Source organism: Pseudonaja textilis, chromosome 3 (assembly GCF_049901715.1).
Source record: "Pseudonaja textilis isolate UNSWEBS1 chromosome 3, rPseTex1.2, whole genome shotgun sequence".
In the NCBI taxonomy this organism is placed as follows: domain Eukaryota; kingdom Metazoa; phylum Chordata; class Lepidosauria; order Squamata; family Elapidae; genus Pseudonaja; species Pseudonaja textilis.
Genome location: NC_141992.1, coordinates 56,584,073 through 56,611,417, shown reverse-complemented (window position 1 = coordinate 56,611,417; position 27,345 = coordinate 56,584,073). Strand labels below are relative to the sequence as shown.

General features: G+C 36.7%; 2 protein-coding genes across 9 annotated transcripts in view; one reads left to right on the top strand and one right to left on the bottom strand.

Annotated features, from left to right (window-relative positions):
• The window catches only part of MAST2 (microtubule associated serine/threonine kinase 2), a 134,716-nt gene extending 133,126 nt beyond the window's left edge, over nucleotides 1-1,590 (bottom strand). For 3 of the 7 annotated variants that reach the window (XM_087929845.1, XM_087929844.1, XM_087929851.1), the window contains exon 1: nucleotides 1,150-1,544. In XM_087929845.1, the coding sequence (XP_087785971.1) occupies nucleotides 1,150-1,344 (195 nt within the window). In that variant the 5' untranslated portion in view covers nucleotides 1,345-1,544. Of the gene's footprint in view, nucleotides 1-1,149 lie in introns of all 7 variants that reach the window. The other 4 variants (XM_026707022.2, XM_026707023.2, XM_087929843.1 and 1 more) reach the window with 4 other exon arrangements.
• Nucleotides 1,591-7,691: 6,101 nt separating this feature from the next.
• LOC113440727 (riboflavin-binding protein-like) lies at nucleotides 7,692-27,345 on the top strand. Of its 2 annotated transcripts, none has more exons than XM_087929842.1 (7): nucleotides 7,692-7,747; nucleotides 11,113-11,285; nucleotides 12,947-13,046; nucleotides 14,176-14,304; nucleotides 15,573-15,684; nucleotides 18,986-19,325; nucleotides 26,199-27,345. In XM_087929842.1, exons 2-6 carry the CDS (start codon nucleotides 11,144-11,146, stop codon nucleotides 19,286-19,288), a joined length of 786 nt encoding a protein of 261 aa, XP_087785968.1. In that variant the 5' UTR covers nucleotides 7,692-7,747; nucleotides 11,113-11,143; the 3' UTR covers nucleotides 19,289-19,325; nucleotides 26,199-27,345. The 2 variants fall into 2 exon arrangements, with proteins under 2 accessions (XP_087785968.1, XP_087785967.1); XM_087929841.1 differs by lacking the exon at nucleotides 26,199-27,345 and adding an exon at nucleotides 22,137-22,306.

Genomic DNA, 27,345 nt, shown 5'->3' with positions numbered 1-27,345 from the left:
CAGTCATGACTAGTGTCTAATAAGCTGGGCAGCTCACTGATTAGGAACACCAATTGTTAAATTAGTTTTCATATATCAGCTGCAGCTAAGTATTTAATGATACCTGCTATAGTACCATGTGTGGGACCAGGGCTAATACTGTACCTATATTGTAAAAGTACCTATTCAAAAGATTCTTAATGAATCCTCTATTACAAGATAAATTATTTTGTTCCTTCCACCGGTCCACACCATTTATTATTGCCCACTTGAAGGCATATTCGAATAGGCTAGAGTACTTGTCCTGCAAATATAATTATCGTTTAGGTTCTTAGTCCTTAATTAACTACTAAACTCACCAGGAAATTTTGGCCCAATCATTATTTCTCTGTCCAAGCTACCTCAGGTTACTATTGTAGTATACAACCTTAAGTTCCCTCACCCAGGCAAAGCATCATGTAATTATAATCCTCTGGAAGGTTTAGATCATACCTATAAATGTATCCATTATATAATTAATCTTTAGCTTTTAGAGAAGATAAATCATCCACATAGTCGCTTTGTAGGTTTTTTTTTTTTACTGGGCAAATTATAGTAATAATAAAGAGTACCAAACAGAAGCACTACTAATCTATACCAAAATGTCCTACCTACCTGTCCCTTACTGGGATGTTTTTTGATCTGGACCAAATATATGAACACCCACCAGAGCGCCATTTGCAGTTTACAAATAGGAACCACCCTGGAAGGCATGTCCCCACCCTAATAGATCCAGTGTGATCATCCTCTACTACAGCAATTAGCCTAAAAGGCTCTGTGGGGTTGTTATTCTTGGGCTTGACAAGAATACACGCCGAAGTTTCCACGAGTTTTTTGACAGCAGGGGAAGCCTCTCTCGGCATCCCTGGAAGTGAGCATCTCCACCACAATGGCCCCCTTCCACCCACCCAGCGTCTCCTCTTGCAATGACGGAGGAGCATCCGGCTGTCCACATTGGATAACTCCAACCAGCAATCATGGTACCCCTAGAAATCTCTCTCCCCCACCCCCGAACGTAAAGCCTCCATAATCAACCCACCACCACCACCACCATTTTGATCCCTGGCTGCACCGACGTCCCCCGACCAGGCAGACCCGCCGACCCAAAGACCCCCCCAGCCGCCGCAGTACCTTTTCTGGCGGCTCCCTACCGACGGCGCTGCCTAGACCCGCTTCTTCCGCTTCTCTCACACTCCCCGCCGCCGCCGCCGCATAGGCTCTTCTCTTTGAAGCATCTAAAGGGACCCGGGTGGGCTGCTCGAGGTTCCGGGGAATCGAGAGCCCCGAGGGCCCCGCTTTTTCTCCCCGGGGGCGACCCTTCCTCATGACGCGGAGGGGTGGCAGCGGCAACTTTTCAGCGCGGGGGGGGCTCGCGCCCTAAACAGCCCGCCATGGCCGCGGAGGGAGGGGGAGGCGATCTCGGGAAGCGCCTCTCTCCCAGTTTAGCTGCCAGGCAGGCATCCCTCCGCGCTCTTGTCAGCGGAGAGCACGCTGGACACTGCGACAAGCCCACCCCACCTCCCCTCGGCCACGTATCGCGAGAGGAGGGGCTGCCGACGCGCGAGGAAACCCAAGGGGTGGGGCGGGGCCAACTCCGGGGAGGCGGGGCTTATGGAATGATGAAGGGCGGGGCCGAGGCAAGCTGGAGCGGGCGGCAAAAATGACACTCTTAAGCGTGTCCGCAACTGAATTGGCTCGCAAAGTATGACGGGATGGTGGATCTGTATAAATACAAAGGCGGATAACGTAATGTGGGAGAGATCTACTAAAGATACCTAAAAGATTAAATCTGAATGGTGAAGCACGCTTGTCAATTCACCTTAACCCACTCTTATTTAGGAGTTTCGTGCCTACATAAGCCGTTCAGCAGCAGTGACTCCTAAGGGCGCTTCCAGTGCAATTCTCCTGTTGTGTCAAAGCTGGAGAAGGAAAGTGTTTTGGTGCACCTTTGCTTTCCCCCCCCCACTGCTGATCCTTAGGCAGATGACCAGTGCTGCTGTCTTTACTGACCAAATGTAAGACTAGGTTAGGACAATGATGGGTGGGTTTTCCAGCTCGTTTTTTTCCCTCCTAGAATATATCACTTGACGGCATTTCATTACCACTATCTTTAATCATGTGAGTTGAAGAAGGGTTGTGGGAGTGAGTGCCAGGGTTTGGGATATCTAGCTGAGTTCCCTAATGGGTTGTAAGTGTGGGACCTTCCACGTCTGTGACCTATTGAGCTTTTTCTGATCCCGTGTCTGGAGTTTGGTCTGAAAGTGGATTTCCAGCTATGAGGCAGGCAACAGTATTGAATAACAGTCATGTCCTGTCAAATATTAACAGCTTGACCTGGTTTTTGATGTTAGGGTAACTTCTTGGAAAGGAGACAGTGGAGAAATTAGACTCAGGCACAGTCAGTTCCATACTAAGAGTTTTATTTATTTATTTTTATTTACTTTTGTCCGTTGCTTACAAGATAACAAGAATCAGTAAAAACATAGTTATGAATACATGGATACATATAAGAAAAATAAAAAATAGGACAGGGACGGTAGGCACAATTGGTGCGCTTATGCACGCCCCCTACAGACTTCTTAGAAAAGGGGTCAGGTCAATAGTAGACAGTCCAAGGTTAAAGTTTTTGGGATTTGAGGAAGAAACCATAGAGTCAGGTAGAGTATTCAAGACATTGACCACTCTGTTGCTGAAGTCATATTTCCTGCAATCATGTTTGGTGCGATTAACCTTGAGTTTGTATCTATTGTTTGCTCTTGTGTTGTTATGGTTGAAGCTGAAGTATTCATTGACAGGTAGGACATTGCAATGTATGATTTTATATACTATACTTAGAGGCAGCATAGTTCTAGGTTTTCTAGATCTAGAATTTCAAGTCTGGTGTTCAATTAGTTCAATTAGCTGTAGGTTTTTTTTCCTCAAGCCTATACACTGGAATCTTCTCTGACAGTTTGTACCTGTGTAAAACTAGATACGATTTAATGGCATTGAAAGGGAGTCACATTTGCTGTCTTATGCTCACATAGGGATTCCAGACTAATTCCCCATTTGACTCCTCCCCTTGGCTCAGCCAGTCTCTCTCGCAACAACTTCCAAATTCTATAAATAAAATCTTGGCTGATCTGTTTTTGAAGAGCTAGCATCTAATCTCAGGAAGTCTTTTTTAAAAACATGAGCACACAATGAATTGTTTGAAATAATTATCATTACTAAAGAAAATAATGATTTCTCTGAGTTTTTAGGATACAAATAGTCCTCAACTTATAACCACAATTGGATCAAAATTTCAGTCATAAGTTTTTGCAGTTCTAAGTGAAGGCACTGCATAACCAGACTCAATCCAAAACAGTTTTTTTGACATTAAGTGAGTCACTGCAGCTGTTAAGAGAACCATCTGCTCATAAGTGTGAATCGGCTTTATAAAATGGGCATTTTTTTTTTTGCTGGAATATGGCAAAAAAACCCATAACAAGCAATCACCATGACTGCAGGATGCTGCAACCAATTGTAAATGCAAGCTGGTTGCTGAGCAACCAAAATGCAATCTCATGACTCCAAAGATGGTGGAGCAGTCATAACATCAGGGACAGATTATAAATAATTGTTTTCAAGCTCATTGTAACTGAACATTTGTTAACCACCTGGTCATAAGTCAAGGACTACTTGTATTCTTTTACACAGGAGTATTTATAGAATAGCCCATCATAACTGAAACTTTATCAGCAGCATCCATGGCAGGGGTACACACCATCAGTGTTACAACTGAAGGGAATGTTATAGTAAATGAAGTACGTTGCCTTTATTGTTGAATTGGTTTGGCTACTTAACACATCAAAACAAAGAGCTTTCACACATAAACTGACCATCACCATTCTTGAATAGTTCTTTCTTAAATAGTTTTCTGCTAGTCCCATAAAAGGTTAAATTTTCTTTTGGTGTTATGCAGTTTGTTAAGTCTTCACAACAAATGAAGTCATTGGTATCATAAGATTTCTTTGCTTAGCAAAACAAGTATTAAGAATTTTGAACAGAGAGAGAGAATTTCTGTTTAATCATAGCAGTCCAAGGATAGGATCAGGTTCCCAAATGTGGCCAGATCTCGGGATAAAAAATAAATATGATTTAAATTCAATTTGATTTAATACACATAATATTATTTCCTCCCCACAATTTCCTATTATATCACTTCAAACCTTAAACATCAATATTGAGCAGCAAGTTTTGGAACAGCTATAAACTGATAAACCAATTTTAAACTGTTGCAAGTGCCTTTGGGACTTCAGCATTGCACTGATAAAATAAACAGCCTTGTTTTTGCTCTTCAGTATGAATAAATGCTCTAATCTTAGTGTTACTGCTAACTTATATCTAGAATCCAAGAAATTTTTACTTTAAAATTAGGTTTCTATATGAGTAGACATCGATACATTTACACTATTCATAAAATGTATTATTTTGGATATCAGTGCACACATACCATGCATGCTTTTATTCACAATTAGTCAGACTTTCATTTGGTATTTTTATCTACAGTATAATCCATAGAAGTAAACAATATAATGACAATGAAAAATACAATTTAAAAATAATAAAAACAATAATACACGTAATTTATATATAAAACAATTTAGAAAAATATATCATATGCTGTCCAGTTATAATTGGATAGCATCTTTTGATCTGGTTAAATATTTGCCAAATATATATATCTAGATGAAAATATTTTCCTCTAAACAGGACAGCCAGGAAGCCAGTCATACTTCCTTAGGAAAAGAAAATGGGGCCAGAAATCCTTTAGTCCAGGGCTATCAAACTCCCAGCCCACAGGCCAGATGCATCATGCACCGGCCACGTCCACAACTGGTTTAGCAAAGGGGGGGAAAGTCCCGATACGTCACATGATGCCACCGTAATGACGTGAGTTTGACACTCCTGCTTCAGGCTATGACTACAGGTAAGATACAAAGCACCTTCCTAAATAGTCATGAACTGAAACTAATACAATTCATTACAGTAATATTATTTTGTATTTTAAATAAATTTTCATTGCTAATGCTCTAGGCAATTATGGAGAAATTAATTGTATTTGTATGTTTGCTTTTAGTCTCTGCTGCAAACAAAGTGACAGACAGCTCATTTTCAATCATTTACCTTTTGTCTAACAGTGTGTTTTAGGTCTGACCATGCTGATCATAGCAGCCATTCTTAGTCGTAGCAGTTCTTTTCTGAAAGCATAAAGCATGACATAATCTCTATAGAGGTAGTCCTCAACTTACAACCACAATTGAGCACAACTATTGGTAAGCAAGGCAGTTGTTAAGTGAGGTTTGCCCCAGTTTACAACCTTTTTGCCACTTTTGTTAACTGAATCATGGGGTGATAAGTAAACCTGGCTTCCACACTGACTTCGTTGAAAGCTGGCTGGGAAGGTTATAAATTGAGATCACGAGTCCAGGACAGTGCAACTGTCATAAATACACGCCAGTAGCAAGCACCCGAATTTTGATCACATGACCAAGAAGATGCTGTAAGTGTGAAAAACTGTCATTAGTCACTTTTTTTCAGTGTCACTGTAATTTTGAATTGTCACTAAGTAAATGGTTGTAAACTGAGGATTACCTGTGTATAGTACCCATTGACTCCCAAAGTTTGCCCACATCTTGAAAAATATTCTTCAATAACTACTTTTCACTATATTACAGCTGTATTATTTAATGCTATTACAGTATTAATTATTTCTTGTTATAGCATCTTTTCTTAACAAGAATTATGTGATTGGTCTTGATGTTAGCATTATTCTCAGTTGTCAGTCTTGCTCCATATTAGATGACAAAGTTCTCAGCCTGGAAAGAAATCAATATATAGATTTTTTTAAAAATACCAAGAAAATTATTAAAGGTTTACTGTATATTTGCAGAGCTTTAGTAATAATCACTACTTATCATCTGGGTCACATAGTCCTGGTCAATTTGACCTGATCAGTTTTCAAATATATTTGCTAATATCTTGTCTGAAAGAACTTTCCATGAGTGATGTGGGACATTTATTGATAAAAGACATTTTGGAATATCTCACACACATCCATAAAGGGTAATTAGTTGTGATAAAATATATGAAAAAAATATTGGAATCATAGGAAAAGACTGAAAACATAAACTCACAAGCTAATTTATACAATGTGTTACACCATGGAGCACATAATAGTATAATATAATTTGTGAACTCCAATTGATATGTGGCAATTTGGGGGGGAAATAAAGGAAAATAAAATCATTTTATAATGTATTGCTGTTTTGGTTGTTTATTAAGCCTCCATTTCTATACAAAATTGCCACTATAATTTATCTGCCATATCTACAGTATCTTTGTAGACACACCCCATTTCAAGGCATGCAGTTTACTTGGTATTGTCAGGTAAATATAAAATAAATTTCATCATAGAAACTTTTATGTTGTTTTTCCCCCCACAATCTAGAACAGAGGACTCCAAACTTGGCAATTTTAAGACTTGTGAACTTCAACTCCCAGAATTCTCCAGCCAGCTATATACATTTATTATCATTTGTGGCTTCTGTCCTAGAAACAATGTTTTCTGCATCACTATCAGCCATCAAAAACTTGGTGCCCAGTTTCACATAAAATTGAAGGTTTAGTACTTTCCTTCTCTTTCCTTGTGGAATTGCTGCCTCTTCAAAAAGAGGTGATTCTGTCAGTAACAGATAGTAAATACAGACTGGTAACACTAAGATGTTCTTAATTTTTACCTGTTTTACAACTTTATCTGATTATTAGTAATTCATTATAAAATGCATATAAATTTTTTAAATGATCTTTGTTTATGTGGAGTTTTGATTTCAAAGATTGTGATTTTTTTATATGTAGTATCTGTTATGACTTTAAATGTAAAGTTTTGAATTGTTTGCTGAAAACAAGCAAAAAAAAGGGCAAATAATTATGTTTTGCTCTACATTCAAAGAAACTAGAAATGTAAATTTTCTAAATCACTAAATAAAATAAATGACAGGAATGTTGGTAAGTTTTCCCAAGCCAGTATCTTCCAGGTATATTACAATGACACACCCCAACTTTTGCAGTCTTATTCCTAAAGTATCAAAAATGGAGTTATATAACTGACATTTTATAAGCACAAACATCTGCATAACTAGCATAGTCGCATCAAACATAACAGCCTACCAAAAGTTCAGTAATTATGGTTTTATTAATAGGAAAGCTGATTCCCAAGCTGCCTTGGGTCAGTTTATACCCTTAACTAAAAAGAGATTTTAAAATATGAAGGAAGAAGAGGGTCCTGTTGCAGCTTTATACTTCAAAAACAATTCTGCAGCCTCAGGATCGATACTGTACACACCTAATTATTGAAATCAGTGAATGGGCAATGTGATCCAGCTCTAACTGAATATGAGTGTACCTTCCAATGTCTATCTATACCATTTTATTAGATGAATTGCAAGTTTTCAGGCCTTCTGATTGGTTGTTCCAAAGTTAAAATGTTTTCTCTAATCCAACAAAGCAAGTAAGTCAACATCCCAGCTATAAATGACCCAGAGATAAGTCAGTTAGCCTTTGCAAAAAAATTCTAGGAATCTTTACTTTTTTGCTGACAATCAATATATACAGAGGGTATAATAAGACAGAAAAGACGAGAAACTTTTGTTTTGCTCAGTCTCTTTCCAGAGGGAAAAGAAAGGAACAGAGGCCAGCTAAAGTGGTAAGCAATCAATGGTTACATTTGGCTTCATTTGCTTTAGAACTGATTAATTAGAACAATTACCAGTACTAATTCTATAATCCTTGCTTTGGCAAATCTTTACCTAAAAGGATGTTCAGCACTTTATGATGGAAACTTCCCTTTTGGAAAGAAAAATGAGTGTGTATCATAATGGCTTTTTAAGTCAGACCTTTACATACTGTAAACAGCTAGTCTCCTTTCTTGGAGGCATTGTTCCTTTATTTTTTCTCTTCATTCCACTTCAGGTTGTACTGTTCACAGAGAAACAACATATTAAATGCATTTACACATATAATATCAGGTCTGTTTTTACTTTTAATCCATTTTTGCATCAGATATGAAACTAAGCTATATATTAACTATCTTCTTTATGTAATAGTTAAACTTGTACATTGCACCATAGGTATAGTTAATAAATGGCAGGTGTGTTCATACAACATGCTAAATAAAAGTAACTATATTATTGTTCAATGTAAATCACATTATTATTACTTTATACAGTGTATTATACAATGTACTGTAACTCCTGCTGGAAATAAGCTATCATAACTTCAACCTTAATGTTTCTTCTATTTTAATAAATATAAAGCCACCCTACCTCTCCCAGTGCATTAAAAATATTTTAATCAGAGAATGAAATTGACTGTGAAGGGCACCAATTAGATACCATTTTTATGGTCTGGTACCAGTTCATTTTTTAAAATTTATTTATCACATTTTAAAAATGATTAGTTGGAGAGTACTAATTCTCATATAATTTCATTGCATTTCAAGGATGATGGATGGGAGAATTATCATAAATTGGCCTCAATCTGTTTCTAGGAATTTGGGATGTGAAAACAGTTAATAGAGTGGAAGAGAGCTCAATGGATAAGGGAAGTGTCAATACCAGTTCCTCAAAACAAAAGGAATATAAAATCCAAAGAAGCCATAAAATGACAGTGTACTATTTTAATCTTAGAGTAAGTGAATGGAAATAAATGGTCATGTTTGCTAAGCTGTATGCACAATTGTTGTTATTACCTTTATTGTCAGAGTACAACATGTGTACAATGAGATTGGCTGAGCCTCCTTCATGCACCCCCCACCCCCACACAAAACTTACAGTGAGGACAGAAGTCTCTAACCCAGACCCAATCTTATTATCCTATGTGGCAAGTAGCAATGATGTAGTATAATTTATATAAGATAGGAACGCAAGAATTATGGTATGGCAATTAAGGCACAAGGCCAAGGATTGGGAAACTGAATTCTAGTCCTACCTTAAAGCACAAAACCAGCTGGTTGACCCTGGGCCAGTGACACTCTCTCTCAGCCCTAGAAAGAGGAAGCAATGGCAAATCCCTTCTAAAATCTTGCCAAGAAAACTACAAGGGATTTGTCCAGACAGGTACCAGGAGTCAATGCCTACTCTAAGGCACACACACACACACACACACACACACACACACACACACACACGTATAAAGTTACTGTATGTCCTCAAGATGATAGGATCATCAGTAAACAGGTGTATTTGTAATGCTTAAGTAACCACCATGCATATTTTGCCAAAACTACTACAGTTGATAATCATACCGGGAAAACAAACAATATTTGTCAACAATTTGGAATTGTAGTTTAAGTGCACTGGCAAGGGAAATGCTTAATTCTTCTTAACTCCTCAGTAACCAAATCATCTATATTTCACGTCCTGTAAAAATGTTAATTGTTGGAGTTAATTCATATTTTGAAACAATAAAGTTTAATTTATTTATTGTGTCAAGGAGGATTGGAGATTGGAGTTAAATTGCTTTCTGGCCCATTTGTCCTTCAACTGGAAAAAATTCTCTTGCTCTGGTATTCTTGTACATTATAAATTAGCAAACCAAAGGATATGCCACACATACACCAGTTGTTACTCCAGTTTAAATTTCTAATACAGAAAAGTGTTTAAATTATGCAATACCGCTTACTACTCCAGATCAAAGTTTCTCAGATAAGAAAAAAAAAACCTGTTTTCAACGTTTTATTGTTTCAATACAATTAAAGAGAAATCCAACCAACATTGGAAGCTTCTGAAAAGAGTCTGGACAACCATTCGTCTAAAGTGGTATAGGGTCTCCAGCTCCAGCAGGGGGTTGGACTAGAAGACCTCTAAGGTCCCTTCTAACTCTATTGTTCTGTGTTCTATATTGTGACATTAACCTCTTGATATTCTGCAATGGCCAGGAAGTTTGGAACCCCCAAAATATCTCAGTTCCTCAAGAGATATTACAAAGTCAAGTGTCTCTGTCTTTTTTATGTCATTTGGTGGGATTCATAACAGAAAGCAACATACATATTCTGCTAATGAGAAGATAAATATAGAAAGCCAATAGGCCAAAAAAGCCGTTGATTATTAACATACTCCAAAGATTACATGGTACACAGAGTAGTGAACACAAAACTTTTTAAAGTTGGAGATTTTGTGCTGGAGCACATATTGCTACTACAGAATACTAATGTAGTAATAGTACATAGTTAGTTCTCATTAATCACTTGGCCATTCCCACAATGGCAAAAGCCACTTCAACCCCATTTACTAATATTTGTTTATATTACATCTTATGGCCTGAGAGATAGGACGCATACTGGGAATGCAGCACTGAGATGGGAGATAAAAATACAACATATATATATATATATATATATATATATATATATATATATTAGATATTTGAGCGACTATAATCATCAGCTTTCGCCTGTGCCTCTGAGAAGCCAGAGCGAGACAACTGAAATGATGAATGAACATACGCTGATCTCATCAGCCACAAAAAGATCAATAAACCAGTAATATATATACCTGTTGCATACCTGTTATGGAGAAACTTTATCCACACTGTCTTCCTTATAGAAAGTTGAGGTATGGAAACCACAAACAAAGTTGAAATGTTTGCACAAGGTATGTTAATAATCTCACTTCAAAAGCAAAAATAATTGTACAGTATTCACCATAAGGAAAAAGAAATCCAAATTTATAGGGATAATATTTTATCGTATCATATTTTATAAACTTACTGGAAGCTTTGTAATTCCTCAAACTCTTCTTCAGGCGAGAGAGGAGGAAAGGGTTGAGGCAGGAAAATATTGGTTGTTCTTTGAGTCATTTGCTTTAAAGGCAAAATTCCCTACACATTTATTTGAACAGTAAATTTAAATTAAATAAACATATTTACAGTTCAGTTGTTTAAGGAGGATAAGAAGGAGAACCATGTTCTGCTTATTAGATTTTAGTTGTAATATTTTCTAACATTTCACAGTAAGGTTGCTCCTACATTTCATAAACCACCATTATGACTGAAATGTCATCTTCCATACAGGATCCCTGACAAGAATACCAGTAACAAGAAGATGTTGCGATTTTCAGTGCTCCTGTTCCTTGTTGTCTTAATGCCTAGTACTGGAAAGAGGCAAGGATGTCTAAGAGGGGCTGGTCACAAGCTAAGGCCTACCCCAGAGAAATACTTGCAGGAATGTACCCTATATGCCGAATGTAAGTGGTGCAAAACTGTGTTAAAAATTAGATTCTATGGGACCAACAGGCTGTACATTGATGCCTTTATTAACAGAGGGTCTTGAAGGATTACTTTGTACTTAATTGTTTGTTCATGCCACTAATGTGAGCTAAATATCATGATACAGTTGCATACTGTACCTGTGTGTTTGTGTGTGTGTATGTTGTATATGCCCACATGCATGCACACTAAGGACTAACTAATTACTTCTGTGATGAAATAATAACAAAGTACAGGGACTGTCAAGATTAAAATAAAAAAGCACAGAAAAGAATAAAAATGAATAAGCCAAGAAATTCAAGTCAAATTCAAGTAGAAAAAGAAAAATGATAAAGTTTACACCGAAATCATTCATAATGTCTCTTCATAATTTGTATCCTTATAAATCATTGATCTTCCATACATATCCATGCATCACTTCACACGTTGACTCTTTAACACTCACTCTTTAAACTTCTCAATTCACTTTTCTCTGAGTATTTCATGACTTCTTCCAACTATGACTGGGGGACTTCGTAACCCCATTCACACCTCCTTCATATACTAGATTTGCAGTTAGCCCTTCATTCATCCACTCTATAGAACAAATCACCTCAACATACTTCTTTTATATAAGTAATTCAATGAGTAAAAGCCAGTGAGGTGGGAGCCAGTGCTGCTCAAGTCAGGTATATCATTGTGTAAACATGGAGCTGATACATTCCAGGGCCAACTGGAGAAAAAAGGCCAAATATCCATTGACCCAAAAGGAGGAAACAGATCCACAATTTTCTTCAAAATCATCCCCAGTTCTTTTATTATCATGGTTCCCTAGAGCTTAATGTGCAACTATCACCCCTATAGGCATTTCTACTTTCCAACATTTGCACAACAGCATAGATGCTATCAAGTCATAATTTCTGACACGTATAATACTTTCTTTCAAGCTACTACTGATATGTTGTCGCTTACCTATAGGTCAAAAAATCACACTCTCTTATTTCAGTTCTGTTAAATTCTTTTATTTGTTTTACAGATACCCCACATATATATTTTATTTTCTTTTAATTCTTACTTCCTCCTACATTCCAAATTAAAAAAATTTGCTGCACACACAGAGACACCCAGATACATAGTCACTACAGATGGGCCCATAGGCATCCATTTCTGCCACCTAGCTGAGATTGTCATGTAACACTTTTTAGAAAGATAAAGAAAGGTGAAGATAGGTAGTTAAGTAGGTAGATTGATCGATCAATACTAGATAGATTTTAAGGCAGGAAGGACATGGACATTTAGATATGAAATCAACAGGCAAAGTAAGTAATCAGTTACGTAGTGGCAAATAGCTAAATGTGATTGGTTGATAGCTGTCTTTACTCAGATATTGGCATGAAAAACTGTATTAACTACTGTATTAATTAACTGTCAGTTCTCTTGAGAGTTTCCTAGATTTAGGAGGCAGATAAGCTGAATTTTCAAGAGGATTTGCAAGAAGGGGAACAAAACAACTCTTCATCTAAAAGTGCCCCACAATTTAATTCCAATTGTAACAGTCTTGGCTTTTGTGGGTATTTAAGTAGGTGAGAGGTGTCACAGTTATAACTGTGTTAGAAAGTAAGCCTTTATTAACAATTCTTTGGTTTTTAATTTCCCACAGCTGCCTGTTGCTCTGCAGGCATTACAGAAGAACTGGCTCATTCACCAGTCATTAAAGTACAAACCACCTTCTGGAACAGATGTGGAAATCTTAGCCCAGCGTAGGTTTCATTTTGTTTTTATTTTCCACATGTTTCTAGGATATGTTATTTGCCATAATTCTGCCATAATTGCTGTTTGTAACAACAGCACAACATAAAGAGTTCCTGGAAATTGGGTGACATAAGTATACATTTAACACATTATGGTTTGTTGTGCAATCAGCCAGATGTGTAGACTGGATTTGACATTTTTATCCAACTATTGAGTCTTTACCAAGAACCTAGGACAGGCAGATGTTGTTTGATGGCTTTAAAGGATGTAAGCTATTCCAAGAAAAGCTGTCTTTTGCAATTGACAGATGTTGATTTTATTAATGTTCATGATATTCAAGTGGTGCTCCAGATGTTGCTGTTATTCTTCTTCTAAAAGTAGAGTTATATTAAAAATTAATTTTTTATTGTCCAAAATCCAAAGATTCCCAAAGTGATTTATACTATATTAATTCAATGCAAGGCAATTGAATTAAAGCAAATACAGGTAGCCTTTGCTAAACAACTCATTCAGAAACCATTCAAAATTACAATGGCATTGAAAAAAGTGACATGACCCTTTTTCACAATTACAACCATTGCAGCATACCCATAGTCACATCAAAACTCAGACACTTGGCAACTGACCCATCTTTCTGATGAGTCCTAAGGTCATGTGATCACCTTTTGTGACCTTCTGACAAGCAAAGTCAATGAGGAAGCCAGATTCACTTAACAACTGTGTTACTAATTTAACAACTGCTGTGATTCAGCTAACAACTTTGGCAAGATGGGGCAAAATTCACTTAACTGTCTCAGCTACAGAAATTTTGGGCTCAATTGTGGTTGTTAAGTCAAGGCAATGTAGCAAGAGAGACTAGGTGAAAAAAGGGGTAAGATGGGTGACCTATAAATTTTATAAATAAATAAATAATAACTCTTCTATTCAGCCCTTTGGTTGATACCCAGGGTTATCAATGAAATTAATAAAGAATTAATGTAGCCTTGATATGAAACCTAGTATTTACTCAAATAAAATTGTAGCATAATTTTAGAATTACAAGTCTAAGAAACAACTAAATTAAACTTCCCAATTTTCCTTTTGGTTTGTTGAAGATTTTTCATATAATAAAAGTGAATATTTTCTCCATAAAAACAGATGTGAAACTTACATGAAGAAAATCGAGTGCTTTTATAGGTGCTCACCATATATTGTTCACTGGGCCCATCCCACACAAGCAGCTGCAATTTCTTCTGTTCCTATATGCCAAAGATTCTGTGATAACTGGTAGGTGGACCTTCTTGTTGCTTTCAAAAATAAATAAATACATGCAAAGATTCTGTTTGCAGTTAAATTCTAATTTTTCAGTCTTTGGGGTGAAATCAAAATTTCCAATGCAATTTCATTATTCTTAAAATCTTATTAACTTACCAGTAACTATCTCTTAGGATTTAAAAAATGTTGAGAAGTAAACCCACAAACCCACATTCTAGGACAGAACAGAGTATTATTTACAATTCATGTGATAATATGCATCATTCATTTTAAGATGATATTCCTTCGGGGGGGAAAGAATTTGAAATGGCTTTCTATTGTTATTATTGTATTATAATAGTTTTGTTCCATAGATCAAGCTACTAATTTTTGTTTGCCACAGTTTAAAGACCTATCTGAAGTTCTTCTGTACTCTTTGATGTTTTCAAGGGTTTTTGAAAGCTGGTACTGGAAAAAGTCTTGACATTCAAAAAATAAAATTAAAAATTTAACTGGACATGTTGAAGATTTTGGGAATGGCTAGCATAGTTTTCTTTAACTGAATCTTAAATTTTCAGGTGATGCTACTTTCTGTTTTCAGGTTCTTAACACAAAAAGATGGCCTCCTGGCTTCATTCAGAACCCCCATACAATCGTAAACTCCAGATAGAGGTAGAGGGGCTGTGGAAAACTTTCAAAGAATCATTTTACCAACCATATTGCCGCAAAGTATTATTGCAAGACCCGTAGTATTTTAGAGCATGACAGTGACAGAGTGGTCTTTTTTGATCTTCCTTTCCAATTTTCTGCCAATTATATGGTTAAAACCACTGGAAGACTTTGAGAAATGAGAAATGGAAAACAATGAAGTGCACTTTGTAAACTCCAGACCAGTGCTACCTCTCCAGGCCAGAATATTTTGATCTCTAGGTTGACCTTGCAATGATGAAGAGAAAGAATCACTCTTTGGAAGTTTGGATTTGACCACAACTCTAGTTATTAAGTATTCATTAGTCTAATAGCTATCACCTAGGAAAGTTACAGCTCTTTTTTAACATACATTCTAACATTGTAACAAGCCACATTGTTTAGATATATTATTTTTTTCTTCCCTTCCTTGTCCTGAAAATGTCCTTGTTTTAAACTGCCCTGTACATTTGTAAAGAATAATATCCAAAATCATATCCTAAAGGAGCATTGACTTGGTTTTTTTTAAAAATTAAAACACATTATGTTGCATTACATGGGGTGGTTAAAAACACAGATAAGGCCACTACTTTGTTTTTTTTTTTTTCTTATAGGTATGAAGCTTGTAAAAGTGATCACACTTGTGTCAGCAACTGGTTGACTGATTGGGAAATTGATGATAAAAGAGAAAATCACTGTAAGAATGAGTGCATCCCAATCAGTGAGGTAATGTATTGTACAGCAAGCTATGTCTGAGGCATACATAGTACCCTAATGTAAAAGTGTCACATGGCTTTCTCTACAAGTAGTCCTCGACTTAAAACCATCCATTTAGCTACTGTTTGAAGGTAAACTGCACTGAAAAAAAGTGGCATGACCAGCCCTCACATGGCCACCGCAACATCCCCATGTCACATGTTCACTTGGGAAATTGGCAATTGGCATGTTTTTATGACAGATGCAGAATCTCGGGGTCATGCAGTCACCATTTGCAACCTTCCCAGGCAATTTCCAACAAGCAAAGTCAATGGGGAAAGCTGGATTTGCTTAATGATTCACTTAACAATTCTGGTGATTTGTTTAACAGCCATGGCAAGAAAATGTGATTAAAAATCAGGCATGACTTTAACATTAACAACTACCTTGCTTAGCAACAGAAATTCTCATTCCAATTGTAGTTGTAAATTGAGAACTACCTGTAGCGCTCTGATCTAACAAATTGATATAATTTAACAAGAGGAAACTCATATATTCACCCTTTCTTAAATTCTAAAATATTTTAGTATTGCTAATACATGCCACCAATAATTATTTTAAATAATCCACCAATAATGCTGTATAAATTAAAATGTAGATTAAGTGCAAAGTTTTGAAATCTGGCTTCCAAACTTTGAATTCAGGAAGAGATGGTTAAGGTAAGATAATGTACCAATATTTATTTTAAACAGTGGTGGGATTCAATTTTTTTTACTACCTGTTCTGTTGGTGTGGCTTGGTGGGCGTGGCTTGGTAGGCGTGGCAGGGGAAGGATACTGTAACATCTCTATTCCACCACACTCCAGGGGAAGAATACTGTAAAATCCCCATTCCCTCCCCACTCCGCTAATCTGCTTTCCAGCTCCATTTTCCTGTGCAGGGCAACAAAAGAAGACCCAGCCGATCAGCTGGGACTGGAGAGGCAGAGAATAGATGGGGCAGGGTCAGTCAGAGGTGGTATTCCAAACTACTCAAAATTTCTGCTACCAGTTCTCCGAACTACTCAAAATTTCCGCTACCGGTTCTCCAGAACTGGTCAGAACCTGCTGAATACCACCTCTGATTTTAAAATAGGTTAATCTAAAATGAGTGTTTTCCAAACAAAACATATATTGATATTGATATATTGATATTATACAAAGGAAATCTTCTGTCATTTTGCATATATAGTATAGGATTTACAGTGGTACATTGGTACTCAGCTGGTTCGAAACTCATCAAATTTGGTACTCAATGTATTTTGACATGAACATTTTGTCCTGGTACTCATCCTTTATTTGGTACTCAACGTACAAACTATAACTTGTTGGTATTGGCTGCCTTGTGACTCACTCCATTATTTCTTATGGGAAAAAAATGTTTGTTTCTCATTGCTTTTGGTATTCATTGTGCCCCCTGGAACCAATTAATGATTAATACCAAGGTACCACTATATCACACTAGTTTAAAGAGCAATGCATTGCTCTATTTTGGGATATCAACACCCCAGCTAGAAATCTGGAAGATGTCTACCACCCAACTGTTGGAAATGTAGCTATGCACAAGGAACGTATTTTCACATGTGGTGGACTTGCCCATGTGCTCAGAAGTTTTGGAGAAATAATAGAAATTGGATTTTAAATATAACAAAACAAAATTTAAAACTTGAACCCGAAAACTTTCTGCTAAGTATGATAGATTTAAACATGGAGAAAAAATATCAATATTTAATTTTACACATCATAACTGCAGCCAGAATAACCTATGCACAAGACTGGAAACTGTCTTTCATTCCTTCAGAGCATATGGTAATTAAAAAAATACATGAATGTGCTGAGATGGACAGCCTAACCAAACTGTTAAAAAATAAACAAGATAGTGACTATTATGAAATATGGAACATTTGGTATGATTGGTTAAAGAAAAGGTAATATTTGATATTTGGATAAGTTATGGAAATGACAGAAGACGTGCATTTAATTATAAACTATATAGAGGAATCAAAACATTAAAAGAACGAAGGAGTTATTGTAACAAGGCAGATCACGTCAATGATAAAGATAAAGAAAAAAAATTAACCATTGCTCAATATACGCTGTAAAATGTATATATATATATGGTATTCAGCTTTGTTCGAGTATTTTCCCACATCATTGTAGTTGTGCTTTTAAAGTTGTAGCAACGTTTCGGCAGAATCTCATCTGCCATCATCAGGTTTCTGTATTGTGTTCAAACACAATACAGAATACGAACACTATACAGAAGCCTGATGATGGCAGATGAGATTCTGCCAAAACGTTGCTACAACTTTAAAAGCACAACTACAATGACGTGGGAAAATACCCGAACAAAGCTGAATGCCATACATGTAAGTACCGCGAAAACTTAAGAATATATATATATATATATCTGTTTTAAATGTATGTCAAATAAATGTTTAATAAATAATAAAAAAAAAATCTGGAAGATGTCTGTTATGGAAAGGCTCATCTAGAAATGCATGTGTCGGCCAATTCAGTGATATATCTCATGCATCTCTAGATAAGAAGAAAATTAGGATAATGTTTGCTAGAGATTCTGGAGCAAATGAAAACAAACTGAAACCTCAGTGCTGCACATGACTCCCAAGCCACCTTCCTGTGGACAAGTGGGGTGATTCACTGAAGATAAGTCACTCCTCCCATTTCTGCCTGGAGATGGATGAAATGGATCCCAATGCAATCAAGTTCACTCAGGATAGATCCTCCAACAGCATAAGCAGCAGCAACAATGAATTCACTCTGATCACAATGACCTAATAGAAGCACCATTGTTTCCCAATTTTGAAACTAGAAATGCATAAATATTGTAGTATGAACTTAAACTGTGCAGTTCCTGGCTATCAAAGGTTCCCCACCTCCTATTTCAGAAAGAATTACTAATAAAACCAAAACATTGGATTAAATGGTTCAAAAACCTTGGTATGATATAAAGTACAGCTCTGTTTAAAAGGCTGAAAAAAGAGAGGCTAAAATTCTACACAAAGGGTTGGTTAAGATGTGTTTATTTTCATTTCCAGCTTTTTTAACCTCACAATAAAACAATTGGGAGATTTCTGATATGGTGTATGCTCTGGGTCCCGAATGAGCGGAATAAATTAGTTCCCCAATCCACCTTCCCAACTGAATCGGACCACATTCTTCCTTACTTTTTTATAATAGCCTAGATATAAAGGAAGCTATAAGGAGGACAGTGTGGTTCTGATGGTAAATGGTATTATGAACCAGACCCTTTATGTCTCTCTGAATTCTAGATGTATGCCAGTGGAACTGACATGTGTGAGAAAATGTGGGGGGATTCACTGAAGGTAACTCGCTCCCCTGGCCTCTGCTTCGAGATGGATAAAATGGATCAAAAGATATTCAATTGCCTTTCGGATAGATACTCCAGCAGAAGAAGATTTAGTAGCAGTAGCAGTAGCAGTAGCAGCACCAGCAGCAGCAGCAGCAGCAGCAGCACCCGCACCTGCACCCGCATCAGGACCCACATCAGCACTAATGATGTTGAAAGATTCTACCCACTCAGGAAGCCCAGGAGAAGAGAGCTGGAGGAATAGGATAAAAGCCTGGAAAATAGTGAACATTCAGATTTGGGTAAGTAATGTTAAATTGTTATTAGTTTTATCATTGCCATTATTGGCCTTCAGCAGCTCTAGGCATCTGTTTCTAACCACAATGATGCCTAAAGGTAGAACATGTATTGCAGTGCAAACTCCGCTCCTTCATACTCAGAGGTTCATAAGGGGGCAGAGTTTGTATTACAATGATGCATGTTTCTTCATTCCCTGCTTCTCTTCCCTTTATCCATCCTGCAAGGCACCTGTATCAGTGGCCAAAGCATACGAGTAAATAATAAACAAAAAATGATAAAACTTAAGACTCAGATGCAACTCACTTGGCAAATGCTTAAACATCAAAATCAGCATTTGATGTCCCAAAACTAAACAGAACTTGATAAAAAGGAAATTGTCCTTTCCTAGCAGCAGGAGTTAAAGAATTAGAGAGCTTAAACAGATTTTTGCAAGAGGTTTCTGAATTGCTCTCAAGACCAACTGTTCTCGTGATTGGAAGTTAGCTTGTGGAAATGAGACTCTAGGAATGGCAAATCAAACAAGCATCAGTGCACACCAGAATAAATTCAAGGGCTTGGCCATCAGAACCAAGCGTACAGCTGGGATCAAAGGTGTCTACGGAAGGAACATTAACACCATCCAAATGTGTCTAAATGACCACAGCCTGAACTTTTGGTTGTGTTTTGCTTAAGTAAAAAGGGCAAGGTTTAGTTGCCTGGTTGTATTGTAGCTACCATTTTGACACTGTTGACATCCATCCCTGTGGACCTCCCTACTGGGATCCAAGCACTATGAACTTTTGTAATTGACAGGTGGAAATGTTGTCAATGTACATATTTTCTAAATGCAATCGAAGAGTTTTGGTATGGCACCAACTGTGCCAATAAACCATGACTGGTTTGTCATAATCTTTCAATTTTCAGATCTTGATATTTTGTGATCATCTCCAATTCTTTGTCTTCTATTCTACTATCCCCAATATTGCCACATTGATTATTCACACTGTCTTCTTTTCAATGAGTTATTTCTGGTGTCTTTTAGCCTAAACTCCATTACTATATCAGTAGTAAAGTTCTTAGTGTTTGTCAATTCAATTTCTATGTTTTTTATAAACCTTCAGATTATCCATATAAAGCAAATGTGAGATTTTATTAGCATGGTTGTTGTTTGATAACCAAAATTTGTTTTATTCAAAATAACTGAAAACAGTACCATGACAAGGACAGCTATTAAGATGACAACAACCGTGACATCTATTAAGATGATAATGAGTCACCTTGAAAATTTATTAATTATAATTATTATAACTTGTATGCTACTTAAATCTCATGACTAGTTCTCAATCATCAAACAAAGAAATTATAATAAAATAAAGCATAAAAATAAAGATAAAAAATGGCAAACATGATCTCACTTTTTCTTGTCAGCCTGGGTAAAGTGCCAGAATTGCTGGTCTTCCAGATGTTGCTGTTCAACAGCTGTAGCTCCTAGTATTTCTCACATTGGCTGTGCTATCTAGGCCTCTTAAGTGTAGTGTTTCAAGAATTCTTGAAGGCTACATATTTTCCTGTTCCAGAATAGTCTAATCAAGACAGATAACCAAGTTACTCACACTGGTGGTAGCTTCTTGCATGAGAATACTGATCAAAAAGCACAATAAAATCAGCTGTCTATTTAATGTATTCTAATTTATTTTACCTACCCAAATATTACAGTGCCAATTAATAGCCACTTATGACAAAAATGGGAGAATACTTGAAACTCCCAACACACTGCTGAATTATACACTTAGGTTCTTTTAGAGCTTACTCCCAACCCTGTTGAATTATAATTGATTTGAATGGGTTGCCATGGCAATCAGATCTAAGTACATTTTCATTATTCTGGTCTTAATCACTATATAAAGAAGAAAGCTGTTATGGTTTTGTTTGTGAATGTGCTATATTATTTTGCTGAGCTTATATGGCACTCCAGTTGTAATTGTCTCTACACGACTATAATTTTAACAACAGGAAGCAGCTTTGAAGTGCAGCTAATAAATAATAAATAAAAAGAAGCCATCTTGAGAAAATATGTTTATAGTAGTTGTTTTCCAAAGATATCAAAACTTACCACATTCCTCCTTTTTCAACAAGGCATCTTCCAGATGTATTTTATTATGATTCTCATCACCTATGGCTAACATGATGGATGATAGAATTTGTTGTAAAACACACCTAGAATGTATAGAGAAATGCACTAGATAATGTTTACAAATAATCATTTGGTGGGTTGAAATTTGAATTTAGAATGATATAAACTGCTATTGAGTCCCAGTCTGCATATGCATTCTCTTGCCTCAACTGGCTCACACAAAGTAATTTATGTTCATAATATTTTGCATGTTCATAAAAGAAGTCATAATTATTAGTTAAAACTTGCTAGAAGGATAGGTGATGACAGATGCTGAAAACACAAACACGTATGTTGCCAAGACACTGCAGTCATAATTAGAAATGTACTTCCAGATGTACAATACCATGACCTCTGTACAAAATCAAGAGAATATATTAGGATTAGTAGAAATACTTGCCATCGTGTGTCAAGTAAAATCTTAGTGGAGGCATATTTTGGAGATTAAGTCCACTTCCTGAAATACAGTTTGAATGAAAGAGAAGGGTTGTATGCAGATAGTTGTTTATTGTAACTAATTTGCAAAATGTTTCTTACAAATTTGGTATCTTCTAAACATTATCAAAAACAGATTTTATGAATTTGCTCTTAAAACAATGGTAGCATGAAACAGTTATTGAATATGAGATGTAAATGTTTTGACTTTTTTCATCCCCCACAGTGACATATGAATTGTATGAATCTTCACCTGACAAATATCCTACCTGAAAACCACCAGGAATCAGGCAGTATCGCTTGCTCTGGCACCAAAGTAGAATTAGGAGCTATGCAAATTGCTGATTTCCAAAGTATTACTAATGACCAATAAATAAATAATGGCTAAACATCCAATATTTCACCACTGGTCATTTTTATACTGATGTATATTACTTAAATCTGTCTATCACTTTTCTGGGTGAGTCTTCCTCATCTAGTGAACTTCAGGCAGAGTCAGCTTGCAACTTTCAGAATTCCTAGCCAGTGTTTTCATGTGGTGCTCTCTGTGGAAAGTCTATTCCATAGCCATCTTTATCTGCATACACTTATGGGAGTTATTAATCAGCACTACATTCAGACTTTGAAGAGGCAATGGTATCAGAAGACAAATATGGTCACTAAAGTTCTAGATTAAAAATCTATAGATATATGGGGACAAAGAAGGAAGAAGAAATGTGTCTTTCACATAAAGACATTACCTGTTTAACTCTGTATTGCTTCTGAACAAAGACACCTCTATTGACATGCTGTCTTTATAGGAGGGCAGCTGCCATTCTGTTTTATGTCACTACAAGGAAACCTCTTTTTATTCAAGGACCTAATTGTCTCTGCACAAGTGCTTTACCAGCAAGGAGGAGGGTCGACAATGAAAACTAGGGGAAATGCACAGGCACACACCAGTGTCCCTATGAGAGTAAACTTAAAAACAATTATTAATAGCATCAAGGCATTGGGGCAACAGTAGAGGCTATTTTTAAACTTAAGTGCTACCCCAGGGGCACTTCAAAGAATGGGCTGCTGCTGAGTTGAAGTGTGCTGGTTTACTTTATTGGCCAAGTGTGATTGGACACACAAGGAATTTGTCTTGGTGTAAATACTCTCAGTATACATAAAGAAAAGGTACATTCGTTAAGAATCAAGAATCATAACGGACAACACTTAATGACAGTCATAGGGTACAATCAAATCATACTAGGAAACAGTCAATATAAATCGTATGGATACAAGCAACAAAGTGACAGTCCTACAATCACAAGTGGGAGGGGATGGGTGATAAGGAGTGATAAGAAGATTAACAATAATAGTAGTGTACACTTTGTAAATAGTTGAACAGTGTTGAGGGAATTATTTGTTTAGCAGAGTGATGGCGTTTGGGAAAAAACTGTTTTTGTGTCTAGTTGTTCTGTATGCAGTGCTCTATAGCGTCGTTTTGAGGGAAGGAGTTGAAACAGTTTATGTCTGGGATGTGAGGGGTCTGTAAATATTTTCACAGCCCTCTTTTTGACTCGTGCAGTGTACAGGTCCTCGACTGAAGGCAGGTTGGTATTAATTGTTTTTTCTGCAGTCCTAATTATTATTTATTCATCTCCTCATTAGTTTCTGCTGCAAGGATCCCATTCATTTTGTCTGAAGTGGAAGTAAGCATTGTCCACTCAACTAAAGATACTGTCAGGGCTTCTTAAACATTCGAATTCCTTGATTCCTAAAATAATAGAGGGGTTTGTATATGAGCACCCCCAAATAAAAACTGATTTCAATCATTATGGAGCAAGAGAAAAATATATTACTTATTTTAAAATTAAATTTCAATCTTTTTGTCAAAGAAAACAGCAATGGAATCATATAATTTTATCAAATAAAGATAAAAGCTGAACTTCACTGACATATGCCATTCTATAGACAGACCAAAGAACAATATTATTATGCCAGCCCAAAAGAGATACTGCATAATTAATTCTGAGGAAAGCCATGTCCCACTAGCTATAATCAGTGACAATAGATTGCCCATATCAATAACTGTCTGACATATAGCAGTAAGTGTGAGGCAATAAAATGTAACAGTAGTAGTGAAGGTGCTGGACTAGGACTAGGAAAATCCAGGTTCTAGTCCTTTGTCAAGCATGGAAGCCAACTGGTTCAACTTGGACAAGCCATTAACCCTCAGCCCAGATCAACATTGTTTCTGTGACAAGCTGAAAAACAATACTTCTCAATACATCAAGCATGCACAACATCATTATATATGTAAGAACAGAGAATGTGCTACAAAGCCATTTTAGACTTAAATACTGCTTCATAGTGCTTTATAGCCCTCTGTAAACAGTTTACAGTGTGACCCTATGGCCCCAACAATGTGGGTCCTCATTTTACCAACCTTGGAAGGATGGAAGTCAACCTTGAGCCAGTCAGGATCTTATTTTAGCATGTTTGGAAAGCACAGTATTATGTTAAATCATATTTGAAATGTAAATTCAAAAGTACATATCAGAAAATATTGCACAATCAAGTTTAACCTCAGACAAGCAACAGTTATGTTTTCACACAAATAAAATCAGTAGAAGTGCTTGGGAGTAGAACTGCTAGGAAGCCAAAATCTACAATTTGTTAATCATCATATATAGGAAAGCAGGAAACTAGGAGCTAAATAATTTATGCACCAGTGCTGATCGTTCATTAATATGTAACTGTGTTCAACATCAACATTTAATAAACCATATGATGAGTCCTGCTACCTAAACAATAAGCTATTATTTATAAGTTGCAATGGTTGATTTTACACATTGCATTAAGGAATTATGTGATTTGATTTTGATTCAGTATGCTATGTAAATCCAGCCACCATTCGTTAATAATCTAATGAATTTTGTATGATGTATAAGCTTAGCCAGTTCTTTTAATAAAGCATGGTTAACTAAATAATATATACAGTAGCTGGTCAATGTCAGGCTTCGAAATTAAACAAGGTTGGCTCTGGTTAGTGTTTGGATGGGATATGAACTGAAAAATCAGGACTGAAGACTAGTTTGGGAAGTAAAAAAAAAATTCTGAAAGAACAAAGGCAAGAAAGGAACTTCACAATTTTAGCAATACCCTCATTCATTTGCCTTCTCTATCTAGAAAAAAAAATATGCTACCTTTAAGGTAAAGATCAGGAGTGGGATGCTACCGGTTCTGCCCATTTCTATAGAACTGGTAGCTCTGAAGAACAGCAGACACCAAACCGGTTCTGTGTTTACTGCTTTTTGGCCCATCCATCTGCCCGGGCTCTTACCTGTCCTTTATTTCCTGCTTTTTCAACCTCAGCTGCTTTGCGCGGCATAGCTGAGGTTGAAAAAGCAGGAAAAAAGTGGCTTTTCAAATTCTGAGCACTTGCGCACAGCCCGTTTCAACTGTCCGGACGGCACAGTTTACAGTTTTCTACGCACGTGCACAGCATGCACAAAACATAATCACCAAACCAGTAGTAATGCCGGTTGAATCCCACCCTTAGTGACTATGTGAAACACTTACAAAGCCTTTCATCCTCTTATATGTTGAATTTCTCCTTTATTTCCCTGCTCCCTATCTTTACTAACTAAATTTGCTCAAAGGCTCCCAAAACTGCTTTATCTTCTTGCTGTCTAGACCGGAAACAGTTAATCCCAGGAATTAAAGAGCTGTGATTAGAAAGATTAAAAGAATTCCATCAAGTAGTGTAATCTGTTTCCAAATCAGAATATATGTATTGGCAAACTAAGTCAACAAAACTTTGTGAACATTCTTGTCCTCTTGCAATGCAAAGCAGAAGAGGCTTGTCTGCTTTATCAATGTACATTGATTGATAATAGCTACTATCTTTATCAGTATGAGAACTGTCAGGAAATGTTTATCCTGTCACACTCTAAAGCCATCATCATTTACAAAAATTGTCATATAAGAGAGAGGGGGAAATACTATAAGGAAACAGGTACACTGGGGAATTCATCATGATTCTATATAAATCTTATGGGACAAAACACTTTCAATGTGCAGCTACATTCTATTGAATTTGGCTAATAATATTGTAGAAGATTTAGCCTTCTTGAGTTTGAATGGCTGGTGGGGCTTAACAAAAGTGTTCTTGAACTGCTTTACCCAAATGATGGTTTGGAGGAACATTTAATACAATTATACAATATGAATCCTGAAAAGAAGGGGTTATGTCAATTTCCTCCTTCTCTTGTAGTATTTATTGCTCATTATATTTTTTTTTTATTTTTTTGTACAGCTGTAACTCTATGGGACTACACCCCTTTGTAACTCTGATCTCTTTTTGTGTGCCTGGATTACCTCCAATTCTGTCTCTGGAATGAAAATGCATTGAGCTTTTGGCAAATGAAACATTTGATGATCCTCCTACTGGTAACACAGCTGTTGATGAATTCCTTACACAGACTTTTGAGTTAATTCCCGTTATAACCATTTTCTTTCATAATACAGTCGTTGTTCTTAAGGGAGAACTGAGATATATTAACATGATACTGTATAATACAGAACTTGGACATGCATTGTTCAGGAACTTTGCTCATAAAAATCAAAATGCCTTATGTATTTTATGTAGATGTAGTATTGAAACATTGCCTTTGTCAAAATGTCTGCCAATATCTGAAACATTACAAGGATATTTTCATATATACCAATAAATATTAGAAGTTGCTTATGGTTGGTTCAGTAATAATAGACAAATGTTCAAATATACCAGAAGAGAATGCTTTATGCCTAATAGTTTTATGGTAGCTTTCATATAAAAACCTGTACTATGTCATGCCCCTGTCAGAATCTGACTTGGAGGGGGAAGCCAAACAGCTGACAGGGAGTGGGGGTGTGGCTCCATTGGCTGTGGAAGAATCTGGGGAAGGGCAAAGTCTGACTGGGCAGAGCAGGGAAGATGTAGAGCGAGAGAGAGGGAATTCAGAGGAAGATCCAGGCCCACCTCCTCTTCATCCTAGGGCACGCGGGGAGGAATGGGGAAGGGAGCAATGTGAGTTGCGTGGCTTATGGGGAAGGAAAGGGTCCTGATTCCCTTCATTAGCTGCAGCTGGGAACACAGTGTATAAAAAAGGAAGCTGTGTGCAGCAAGCTGTTGGGAACAAACGTGAATTTATCTTGTATCATTGTGGCTTATCTGTGTTCCTGACATCTTCCCAACTGTGTGAGCTTTGCCATGCTTTCAAGTCTGAAATTCCTTCTCCTGCCCTATCAAGCTAATTACTTCAGCTTGGTTTGTTTGGATTTTTAGTTACAGTTTGTATGTACCTTGCTTTGGACTCATTTTCTGCAGTTAAAGGCTGTTCCTGAGAGAGTTTTTCTCCAGCCGAAGGTAAACTGAATATTGGGGGCAAAGTTGGAGACAATAAAGGAGCTCTTATTGCTTA

Bases quoted from the DNA above. Each gene is read 5' to 3' on its own strand.
- LOC113440727 (XM_087929842.1), top strand. From the start codon at position 11,144: ATGTTGCGATTTTCAGTGCTCCTGTTCCTTGTTGTCTTAATGCCTAGT. The intron at 11,286-12,946 runs GTAAGTGGTGCA...AATTTCCCACAG, and splicing joins ATGTACCCTATATGCCGAAT to CTGCCTGTTGCTCTGCAGGC. The intron at 15,685-18,985 runs GTAATGTATTGT...TCTGAATTCTAG, and splicing joins AGTGCATCCCAATCAGTGAG to ATGTATGCCAGTGGAACTGA.